The sequence below is a fragment of the Fulmarus glacialis genome, unplaced genomic scaffold (assembly GCF_000690835.1).
Source record: "Fulmarus glacialis isolate BGI_N327 unplaced genomic scaffold, ASM69083v1 scaffold12308, whole genome shotgun sequence".
NCBI classification, from domain to species: Eukaryota; Metazoa; Chordata; class Aves; order Procellariiformes; family Procellariidae; genus Fulmarus; species Fulmarus glacialis.
Window position 1 is genome coordinate 2336 of NW_009226380.1, and position 10745 is coordinate 13080.

The following is a 10745-nucleotide window of genomic DNA, read 5'->3' on the forward strand; positions in this document are numbered from 1 at the left end:
AGGTAAAGCCCCGCCGACCTCTCACCGGTGCTGCATGCTTCGCTCTGCATGGCTGCGCCCTGCATGTCTGCAGCTCTCGTGTGGTGCCAGGGCCTGCCCGTGCCAGGCAGGCGAGGGTGGCCATGGCACGGCAGCGTTGGTGCCCCATCCTGTCTGCCTTGGGGGACAGATGTGGGGAATTCACAGAGCCCTGCCCCACCCTAAGGGCTAGACCGTGCCACCACCCTGCATTGCCCTGTGGGGTGAGGCTCCGAGCCACTCGCACCAGCAGTAGAGGGGTGCCAGGCTGGCAGCAGTGCTGGCAGCTGCCTGCTCTGCCCCAGGCATGGCACAGGTGGGAAGGAGAAGCAGCAGCTTTAGGCAATGCAGCCAAGACTGACAGGTCACGGGCGTGGGAGAGGGGCAGCAGGGAACCTGGTGGGGGTCAGTGCTTGGTGAGGTTAACACCAGAGCACCTCTGGGCTTGCAAGGCTTGTCCTCCCCATGCTCTCCAGCGTTAGGCTGAGAAATGAGCATTGCAGAGCTGCTGGCCATGACCTTCCCGGCTCTGCAGCCCCGATTCCCTGATTGCCTCTGTGCCATGCAGGAGGGCACTGGGCTTTGAGCCCCCCCAACCCCTGTCGACCCTGTCGGTCACATGAACTGTCAGACTCTGTCTCTAGCTGCTGCAAGACCTGGCTGCTTCCCTGCACAGTCAGGACGGGGCCAAAAGAGGTGGGCAGGGTTGTGGGGGAGCTCGCCCCAGTCCATGTCCCCACGTCCGCAGGAGTCCACATCCCCAGCCCACCCCTGCAGCCCCAGGGGCAGAGTGGGGCAGGAGTCCTTGCAGGGCCCAGCGGTCCGGCCTCACCAGCCTTGCTCCGGGGCCCTCCGCTCTTGGCAGGGCACTCACATGGATCAGAGCGGTCGTCTCTGCATGTGCGTGGCTTCATGAGCATCCCACGTGGCGCTGCTGGTGCTGTCCTTGCTCCCCCGCCATGCCTCCAGTTTCAGCAGCATGCAGTGCGGTGTCAGTGTAGATCCTGTTGTGGCTTTGGTGTCACCTGAGATATCAGACAGGGTGGCCACCAGGCCAGGACTAGGCTGGGGAACCTCCTTGACCTTCATCCTTGCTTGCCTCCCTGCTGGGATGTGCACAGAGGTCCCAGCCCTCTGGGACAGAGCCCGTGGTCCACAGCCCCCACCCCAGGGCACCCCGGGGCACCCACTGCCTGCAGGTAACTGACAGTCCCTCTCTCTCCCGTGTAGGGCTGCTGGGTAGGGTGACATCTGCATGGTGCCGGGGAGCAGCAGAGCAGGAAGGAGCTCACATCTGCGCGTGCGTGGGCGCGTGGGCTCTGTCCCCGCTCTGCAGGGAGAGATGATCGACCGCATCGAGTACAACGTGGAGCATTCAGTGGACTACGTGGAGCGGGCTGTGTCTGACACCAAAAAAGCGGTGAAATACCAGAGCAAAGCCAGACGGGTGAGTCATGGCACTGGCTGGGGACTGTCTTCCCCTGCCTACACTGTTGACACCTCTGTCCCAGGAGCAGGCCCCTACCTGGCACCCCTGCCTGACCCACTGCCTGCACAGAGGAGCAGGCAGCATGGCGCAGACTCACGGGTGCCTGGGCACTGCTTTACCCCACACCACTGGGTGCAGCGCGGGTCCCGCTGGTGGCACCAGCTGAGGCAGAGCTCGCCGGCACAGGCTGCATGAGCGCTGATGATAAGCCGCAGGGCAAGGTTGCTGCCTGGGGGGAGGAAAAGGGACAGGGTGGACCCTGTGGGCCAGGCCTGCTGTAAGAGCCACGTCCCTTGCCAAAAAAAGAGTAGAGAAAAGGGTCCAGCTCTGACCCTGAGTGCAGTGCCAGCTGCCTGTCCCGGTCCCCACACCTGTCCTGTAGTAGCTTGGCAGTTTGGGGACACAGGGGGCCACCAGCTCAGCTTTGCCAGCCCAGGGCTGAAGGGGAAGCTGGGGTGCCCATCCCTGCCCAAGGGCTGCCAGAGCCCCTCTGGCTCCCACAGTGCTGCTCAGAGCCCACCACGGGCAAACAGGAACAGGGCAGATCGCAGCCCCCAGCCTGCAGGGCCAGCCTGCCCCCAACACTCACGGTCCCCTCTCCCATCTCTCCCTGCTGGTGCTGGGACACCTGAGCAGAAGAAGATCATGATCATAATCTGCTGCGTGATCCTGGGTATCGTCATTGCCTCCACCTTTGGCGGCATTTTCGGCTAGACTCACCCCACGGGACTGTTTGTATGCGATGGATGGAGCCGCGCGTGCCATGGGGCCGCAGGTGTGCCGGAGCAAACCACGCAGCCCCGGAGCCTCCCAGCAGCATTTCAGTTTCTAATGCATGGTTGTTTGTGACGCTGTGTGTGCGGTGCGGTGCGTCTGTGTGGAGGGAGCACCGGCCCCGGGGCGCAGGCAGGGTGCAGGGGATGGTGATGGGTGCAAGGGGGACCCTGGGGGGGAACTCGAGCTCTCATCACTGCTCCAGCCCAGGTGGCTGGCTAGGACCAGGTGGGGACAGAGGTGCCTTGGGCACTGCTGCTTCTCCTGTGCTGGGCAGTCTGTGTTAGTGATAGCCGAGGATGAGGAGGGCCTGACAAAGGGTGTTAGGGATCCTCAGGAGCACAGTGCCAGTCAACCTCCCCCAGCTTCCCCATCATCTCCAGCCAGAGCTCTCATGTCTGTCAGCCGTGTCTGTGCTTGCAAACACCCTTCCTTGGGCTGCTTCTCTCATGGGGCCCTTCCCCAGCAGTACGCTCTGCCAGTCCCTGCCTCCCCTTGTCCCTGTCTGTCCCATGGCTGTGCCCGGCTGCGGGGCTCCATCCCTGCTGCTCTACCGGTGGCAGGGCTGCCCCCTCCCTAGGCAAGCCCTTGCCCTGGTGTGGGTGCCAGAGGCTAGATGTGCCGCTGCTGGCAGTGGGTGCCTGCTGGAGCAGTGTGGGATGAGGAGCTGCTGCTTGGGGCCATCATAGTTGCTTGGGGACAGGGACAGGCCACGTGAGGACCTGTGCTGCACTCCTGGCCCAGCAGGGCAGGAGGGCACAGGTACTTTAAGGCCAGCATGTTTCACTGGCCACTCGACCTCCACCAAAGCCTCATCGTTCTGTTCTCAGCCCCAGTACACGGTGGCCCTGGCTCCTGCTGCCCCCAGGCCTGGGCTCTGGCTGTCAGAGTTTAGGGCTGGCTCTGATGCCTGCAGTCCCCGGCAGTGCTTGCCTGGGAGTAGAGCTGCTTCCAGCCTCACTTCTCCACATAGGCACCCATGGCTGGGGGCTGGAGGCAGTTGGGGTTTTCTCTGCCGTGTGGAGGCAGGTGGGCTTTCTCCTGCCATGGTCCCAGGAGCAGCCCTTGTTGCATCCACCCCCCTGCCAGCTAGGAGCAGCAGCCTTCCTCCTCCTCTGTCCTACCAGCTCCTGAGCAGGGTAGTGCCTGACTGCCCCTTTCATCTCTTCGTCACCTCTTGGCATCCACTTGCCCCTGCCACCTCCTCCTGGCACAGTGCCCTTCCGCCTGCTCATCCCCTGGGCCATCCAGTGAGGCACCCACACTCGGAGGGGTGCTGTGGGAGCACGGGGGTGCCCTGTGCCCTCACCACGCCCACCACGTGGATGCAGCCACTGTGGGGTGGCCTGAGCCTGCTGGCAGCTCGGAGGGGCCCTCCATTTTTCTCGGGCTGGAGGCAGGGCTCTGCCCTCACATTAGTCGGGAGACTCCAGGGCTCCAGCTGGCCCATGCACATACCAAAGCACTACAGAGGAGCCCAGAGCAGGGTAGGCACCTGGGGCCAAGCTCACAGCCACACACTGGGATAGGGGCTGGACATGAGCCCAGACGCTGGTAGCAGAAAAAGGGCACTTGATGGCAGCAAGTACTCCAGCTGCAGGTAGTGTGTCACCTCCCTGCTCCGACCAGGGTGAGGGCAGGGCTGCTCCAACCCCCTGCTCCTCCACCCTGGCTGGGTGCTGTAGCAGAGGCGCTGGCCCTGTGCATGGTGCCCATGGGTGCAGGCAAAAGGCAGTGGCCTGTAGCCAAGACACAGTGCTGCCTGCCCCAGGCGCAGCCCTGCCCAGCAGCAATCCAGACACGGCTCTTTCCCCGCCACTGTTACCCGAGATCCCACAATACAGCTCCTGGTTGCATTCAGCTGCCCTTGGGAAGCGTGTCCAGCCTGGGTTCCCTGCCCTGCCCAGCCCAAGCCCCTAGCCGATGCGGCTATGGGAACATCCAAGACCGGAGCCCCCTTCTTTCACAGTCCCACAACAACTGATGTGAGCTACAGCACTGCAGCCTGTGTGCACAAAAGGGCTTGGGGCACTGGGACCCCTGCAAGCAGGGGCAGACTGACTCTGGAGCCCCCCTCCAGGGCAGAAGGCAGGCATGGGCAGGGTCCTTGCCCTGTGGGGATGTGTCTGGCCACAGGAAAGGGAGCTGTGACACACGAGTGTCTGCTGCTCCTGCCCCTGTGCAGCTCCTGCTCCTGTGCAGCTCCTTGCCACCACAGTCTGCGCTCTGCTCTGCTGGACCAGCAAGAGCACTGGGCCCCCTCCTCCGGGAAGCAATAACACTGCTGGCAGGGCTGCTCCTGGGCAGGCAGGCAAAAAAGCTCCATTCAGGCTCTCACCCTGCAGCGATGCCCACTGCTAGCACAAGGTGACTTTTCTTCTTCCAAGCAGCGGCTTTTGTGGCACAAGCTCACATGACATCAGGGCTGTGGCCCACCCCCGCCAAGGCACAAGTCCAAGAACAGCACTGGGGTCATTCTGGCACTTGCTCCTTCCTTGTTGGTACCACTACCGCCAGCAGCCCCCCAACAGCAGGAGCTGGACGGGGCCACAGTCGGCGATTCTGCCACTGGCACTTTGCTGGGATCCTGCAGGCAACAGTGGCCCCAGGCTCTGACGCAAGGGAGGCGGAGGAGCAGGCTGCCATCGCCACCCCACATGCAGGCTCACACTGTCCTCGCTGTGAGGGGAGGGTGTTTTGGTGCAATAATTACCCCTGCACTATGGGAAGCCCCGTTCAGTTCCTTTTTACCTATACGTCGTTGCATGTACAGACCAAATCACCAACAGTGTGGTTGTGCTTTGGGGAGACATTTCATTTTTTCTTTCCAGCCCCCAACCTCAGACCACTTGTCCTTTGGGTTACACCACCTCTGTTCCAAGTGCCACCTGCCCTCCCTGCGCCGGGAGCGTGTCGATGCAGTATTCCACAAGCAGTGTGGGGCACGCACAGCTTGCACTCGAACTGGGGATTGTTTTTTTTGTAATTAATGTACTTGAAGGCTTTCCGAGCCCCCCGTGGAGTTGTACTGTTGCTGTACTGTGAGCTAAGTGTCCTTGTTTTCTATGTGGACCTTGACCCTGGCTTGCTCTGTCTCACTGGGCTGGATGACACTGTATGTTGCCTCTTTTCTCCTTCACCCTTTCCCTCCCTGCTAGCCTCCCTTTCTTCTCCCAAAGCTTTGGGTGCAAAACAGCTTCCCATTTTGTGGAATTTTTATGTAGAATAAACATTTGTAACTGTAAAGCTCTGGCTGGCGCCTCTCTGTTTCAGGGGAAGGGAGGAGGTGATGGGGAGCAAGGGCTGGGGTACGGAGAACCCCAGCACTCTGGGAGCACTAAAGCATACAGGGTGGGCCCGATGCGAAGTGCCCACAGGAGCAATTGCCACAGGAATAACATTTCTGCCAGGAGGAAGATTTGCCCTCATGGGACACACACCTGTATACTGCCTGACTCCCTGCCTGTGGCAGAGGGGAACCTGGCAGGGAACTAGGGGCTACACTCCCACCTCAGTACTCCCCTGCACTGAGGGCAGGACACAGGAGACCAGCAACACTTCTGACTCGTTGACTGTTTAGTGAGGAGGCTGGATATAATGTTCTGGCTCACCTGGAGCTCCAGATAGCTCGCTGCGCTCTCAGGAAGATAAGCAATGGCATTGCAGACACCAAGTGGCCAGAGCACTGTCTGCTGCTCTACCTTCACCAGAAAAACAGGGCTGGAAGCTTTGCAGTTTGCTGTTGGGCAGCACCTGAGCCAGTTTACACCTGTAAGGGCCACAATGACCTGTCCCAGCATGCCCCAGGCCTGGGGTGCCCATCTGTGCCATCCACAGGAGGCTCACTGGAGCGACCAACACACCGTCTTCCACGCCAGCAGTGTCCGGAGCAATTCAGAAGTGAGGGCGGCGCTTTCGACCCGTATATTTTGTGTCTGCTCGCACTTCCCTGTGGAGAAAAGAAGAGAGCAACTAAGCACAATCCACAGGTCATTCTGGGAAGGGAAGGGAAGCAGGTTGCCACCAGGAGTTTGAACGGGTGACAGCAGGCCAGATCAGCACAGTCAGCCTCAGCTGAACTTACTTGCCCTGTCGTCGTCTACGCTCCTTCTTCTCAAGGATCCAGTCCCGGCTTTTCTTCACAGACTTGCCCTTGGCGTTTCTGAACCGTGTCCTACACAGAAAGTAGACAGCAGCTGGAGAGGAACTGAGTTGGGGGGCACAGTTTTCTGCCCTGGAGGGGCAGAACTGGGCATGCCCTCTGCCTGATAAAACCAGCGAGTATCCCTTCCACCACCCTTGGGATGAAAGAGGCTCAGCCAGCACTAGGGCAGGTGGCCAAACAAGCCAACTCCAGACACACCCGGGGAGGAGGCTTCTTCCAGCCCTGGCTCTGAGCCAAGGGATACCTACCCTCCATGGGCTGCAACAGGCCAGCACTCCCCTGTGCCATCTCTGACACACCAGCAGCATGCTGGGCTCTGGGATCTCGGGGGAATACGGGCTCAAGCACAACCACCTTCCTCTTGTCTGCTCTACTCTGAACAAAGCAGACAAAGCCTCTGGCTTCCCAAAAAGTTGCCAGTTCTGCTATTGCCCTCCAAGATCAGGTACCCTCTGGACTACGTGAGCAGAGAACAGCAGTGTAAGAGGCAGGAAAACATGGCAGCCACAAGCTCCTGGCAGCCACGACGACTTTCCTCTGTTTTTTGTTCTCTGTCTCTCCCACTGGCTGCAAGAGGGGCTCCTCCCTGCACCACTACCATGGGAAAAGACCTGGCCAGCAGGAGAAACCCCCAGGCCACAGCTAAGCAGAGCTAAACAAAGAATTTGACAGCAGAAGAAAGGGAACGCCAAGCTTCAGGCACAGTAGCCTGCCTCCCCAACAAAAAAAGCCATGCTTGGCATCACCAGCACTGTAAACATTCCGGCTCCCATCACCACTGGCCTACGCTACAGCGCTGAGCTGGAGAGCCAAGTGCCGGACAGAAAGCGTACCTCAAACTGAATGCTCAGCTGCAGCTCTAGGGTAAGCATCAACAACAGCCCCACAGTGCCAAAGCAAAGCCCTCTAAACTAACCTGTTCCATTCCCCATGTCTGCGGCCCTTCGGCAAGATAAAGCAGTGCCCATCTGGGCTGCCAAGGGTCCTCCCAGTGCCCCCAGTCCCTTCCCTTCAGTCACTTCTCACATGGCAGCGCTGTGGTCCTTAGTCAGCAAAACCCAGCCCTTACATGCCCCACACTCCTTGCTTGGGGAGGACTTGCAGCTTCACGCCCCCCGCAGTACCTCTCATTGGTGAACTTTGCCTGGTGTATCTCTTCTCCATCAGCACACTCAGTACCGAGGCCCTGAAAAGCAAAATCGGGATGTTTCCGTCTCCTCTGCAGACAGAGCTAACAGTCATGCCATCTAAGGGGAATCCAGGGCTCTGCAAGGGGAAAGACAAGCAGGAACAAACTGGTCTTCCAGAAATTGTGGCAAAGAAACCAGATCTCAGGGAGAGCAGGGGTAGATGAGACTGACGGCAAGTGTATAAATGAAGTCACATCTGCATGCGTAGAGCTGCCTGGCTCCCACTCTGTGCCTCGCCCACAGCTCTTCCACATCACCCAGCAGCCAGGAAGGCAATTCTGCTGCCTCATGGAACTCCTCACCTTCGGTAACGTGCCAGATGCCCCAACAAAGAGACAAAGGAAGAACCTGAAGAACAAGAATAAGGAGCATGAAGCTGGGATTCAGCATGCGATTCCCACTGCCCAAGCAAGACTGAAATTGTTAAGAGTCAGATCTAAGCTGTAACCTCTGTCCAGGACTGTATCATGGGAGAGAGAACAGCTTGAAAAAAAAAATCTGCTAAACCCAGGCCTCACCCAAATACACACATACACGGAGACACAGGACTCACTTCTTGGCTTTGGCGCTGTTGGGGTAATCTACCACCATTCCTCCGGTAAAGCCAGCTCTCATGGCTTGGGCCGTGATGAGCTCCAGCTGGAAAAAGAAGCACGTGGAAAAATTATTTAGCGGTCATCCACCAGCAATGCCCAAGAGACCTCTGAGCTCGACCACAGCTAACAGCGCATGCCAAAGATGGGTCGTTCCTGCTCCTGTTAAACTCTGCACCAAGCTCCCAGTTCTGCAGTACCATCTGGACCCCAGCCCGCTGCCTTTATTTGGTTCTCCCTGCTCCTCAATGTAGCCTGGGTTAATTGGCGCAGCAGACTCTCTAGGAGAGGGATACTGGGCTGGATTTTCCAACCCTGGGGAGTTACAGTACAGTGCTGATAACTACAGGCCAGTCTTCAAACCCAGTCACACAGAGGAAAATCCAGGACAGCATATTCAGATCGTGTCCTGCCAATTTCTTTGATTTTAAGGCTCAGCCCAAGACAATCTGTGAAGCAACAGAAATTGCATAGGGCATTCTCCTTATAGGTTTCTTCTGGGCTCTTGACGAGCTTTACAGATGGTGAGAAGGACACAGGCATAGACCCGACATGGAAACACACAATGCATTCAGAGCCCCAAACAGCACACGACTTCTCTGCCTGGCTCTGTCTGTACCTCTTCCCCACTGACTGATGTCCTGTACCTGTTCTGAGTTCTCGGGGTACAGCTGCAGGACGGCTCGGGATCCTCGAGCCTACAGGAAATAAAGTCGGTCACAAACATGTCTTAGTGCAGGCAACCCCTCTGGTCACCCAATTCCTAGCCCAGACACTAGCGCCCACCTCCCCAAAGCCCCCTGGAAAACTCTCCCAGGAGAGCTGCTCAAACTGCAGAGCCAGCTCCTCTACAGCACAGCAAGGTACAGGGTTAACAGCAGGGATCAGAGAACCATAAGACACCATGCAGGCAGGCAGAAGATAGGAAATGGGTGCTCCTGCCAGTCCTCTGTTTCAGAGCAGCATTTACTTAAAATAGATGACTTAAAATACCTTGCTAAAATGCACCAGCGAGGATGTAAAAGTAGGCAGAGGCCTGACTGGGAGAGCATGACACTTACCAAGGCAGTATAAAGAGTTGAGAAGAATCGATAAAGGCGTTTTGGAGGGCTGTGTGATTTCTTATCAGCATTACAAAGCCACTGCACTGCGGAAATACTGAGAAAGAAAACAAGACCCCCGGGACACTGAACCATCGATTCTTTCGCAGAGCCTGTCACCTCCCTTTGAGCTTACTTCCAGCACTAAGCATGTGCTAGGCTTCAAGGAAACAATTTAATTTTCTCCATGTAGCTTTGCCTTCTGTTTTGCAGTTACACGAACGCCTCTGGAGACTCACTATGACAAAACCCAACAAGGCGCAGTTTATTCAAGTACAAAAGAATTACCAAGCATCCCCTTTAGGCCAGGTGCTCAAATAATTCAAGTGCTTAGCTGTGGCCCTTGCATGGCGATGCAGGTTTTCCAATGAGCAATCCCAAACAGAGCATTCGGATCAGCAACGGACAGTCCCTGCTCATTCCCAGCACCTTTCTGAGGCATTCTCTAAGCAGAAAAGTGTTTCTGTCCCCTTCACCTAGCCCTTCATCCCAAAACCAACCATCAAACCTTTGACCCAGGGACTGACCTTGCATCTCAGCAATGGTACAGACATACTTTCTGTTTTCCTCCTTGGAGCAGGTCTCAACCCTCCTGACAATATCGCCAATTTTATTTTATTTACTTCAATAAACTTCCTAGCTCACCAGAACAAAAAAAGACAAGCATCACTTGGAAAACAGCTGTCAGAAGCTGCTTCTACCATCCAGAATCTCAGCAGCTTGTCCCAGAGAGGTGGAGTCAAGTTGCATGGAGCAAAGAGAGCGACTGGTAAGGGCAGTTGCGCTTATCTGTTATGCACCATACGCGGACCATGTATACTGTACAGATGATGCAGTTACGTGAAGTATCAAGAGAGGTCACTTATGTACACAAACTCACCTGATACAGCCGTCAAACATGCCAGGCCTGAAGGGAATGCCATGACCCACATCTGCAAGGAGAAGGTCTCCTTCCACCTCCCTCTCCACAGCCACATCTGCACAGAACAGAGCATGGCTCAGTCAACCAGCTCACACCTTTGGGGACCACCTCTGAGGTGAGGTGAGGGTGCCAGGGGAGGAGGGCCTGCTCACCCAGCATGGCAGGGCTGATGTCCATGCCAATCCAGTAGTGACCCTCGTCGGAGATGTAATCCCCACTCAGCCCAGAGCCACACCTGAAGGGAGGAAGGGGGAGAAGCGCAGGGATCATGGGCCTGGTCTGAGGGTCACCCTGGCCAGCCTCCACGCTACAGCAGCCCATCCCTCTTCTTCAGCCCGCAACAGAGAGATGCCGATGCCGTGGGGCCTGGATGCTGCTCGCCTCCGGGCGCCTGTCTGGCCCCAGCGCTGCGGCCGGCTGAAGCCCCAGGTGCCCCGTGTGCCACGACACAGGGCAGGGCCCCCGCTCACCCCACATCCAGGAGGAGGCACGGC

At 57.7% G+C, this 10745-nt stretch overlaps 2 protein-coding genes across 2 annotated transcripts in view; one reads left to right on the plus strand and one right to left on the minus strand.

Annotated features, from left to right (window-relative positions):
• LOC104080407 (syntaxin-1A) overlaps positions 1-2221 on the plus strand; it is a gene marked incomplete at its 5' end in the record, with an annotated part of 3211 nt that extends 990 nt beyond the window's left edge. The window contains 2 exons of the mRNA XM_009582791.1: positions 1355-1465; positions 2144-2221. Of these exons, the coding sequence (XP_009581086.1) occupies positions 1355-1465; positions 2144-2221 (189 nt within the window). The remainder of the gene's footprint in view (positions 1-1354; positions 1466-2143) is intronic.
• A 3616-nt stretch (positions 2222-5837) lies between these two features.
• WBSCR22 (Williams Beuren syndrome chromosome region 22) lies at positions 5838-10739 on the minus strand. Its single transcript, XM_009582790.1, has 10 exons — positions 10722-10739; positions 10404-10486; positions 10210-10306; positions 9291-9387; positions 8877-8927; positions 8190-8275; positions 7939-7984; positions 7571-7632; positions 6366-6455; positions 5838-6230 (listed from the first exon to the last, which is right to left on the minus strand). Exons 2-10 carry the CDS (start codon positions 10426-10428, stop codon positions 6176-6178), a joined length of 609 nt encoding a protein of 202 aa, XP_009581085.1. The 5' UTR covers positions 10429-10486; positions 10722-10739; the 3' UTR covers positions 5838-6175.
• Positions 10740-10745: the final 6 nt, after the last annotated feature.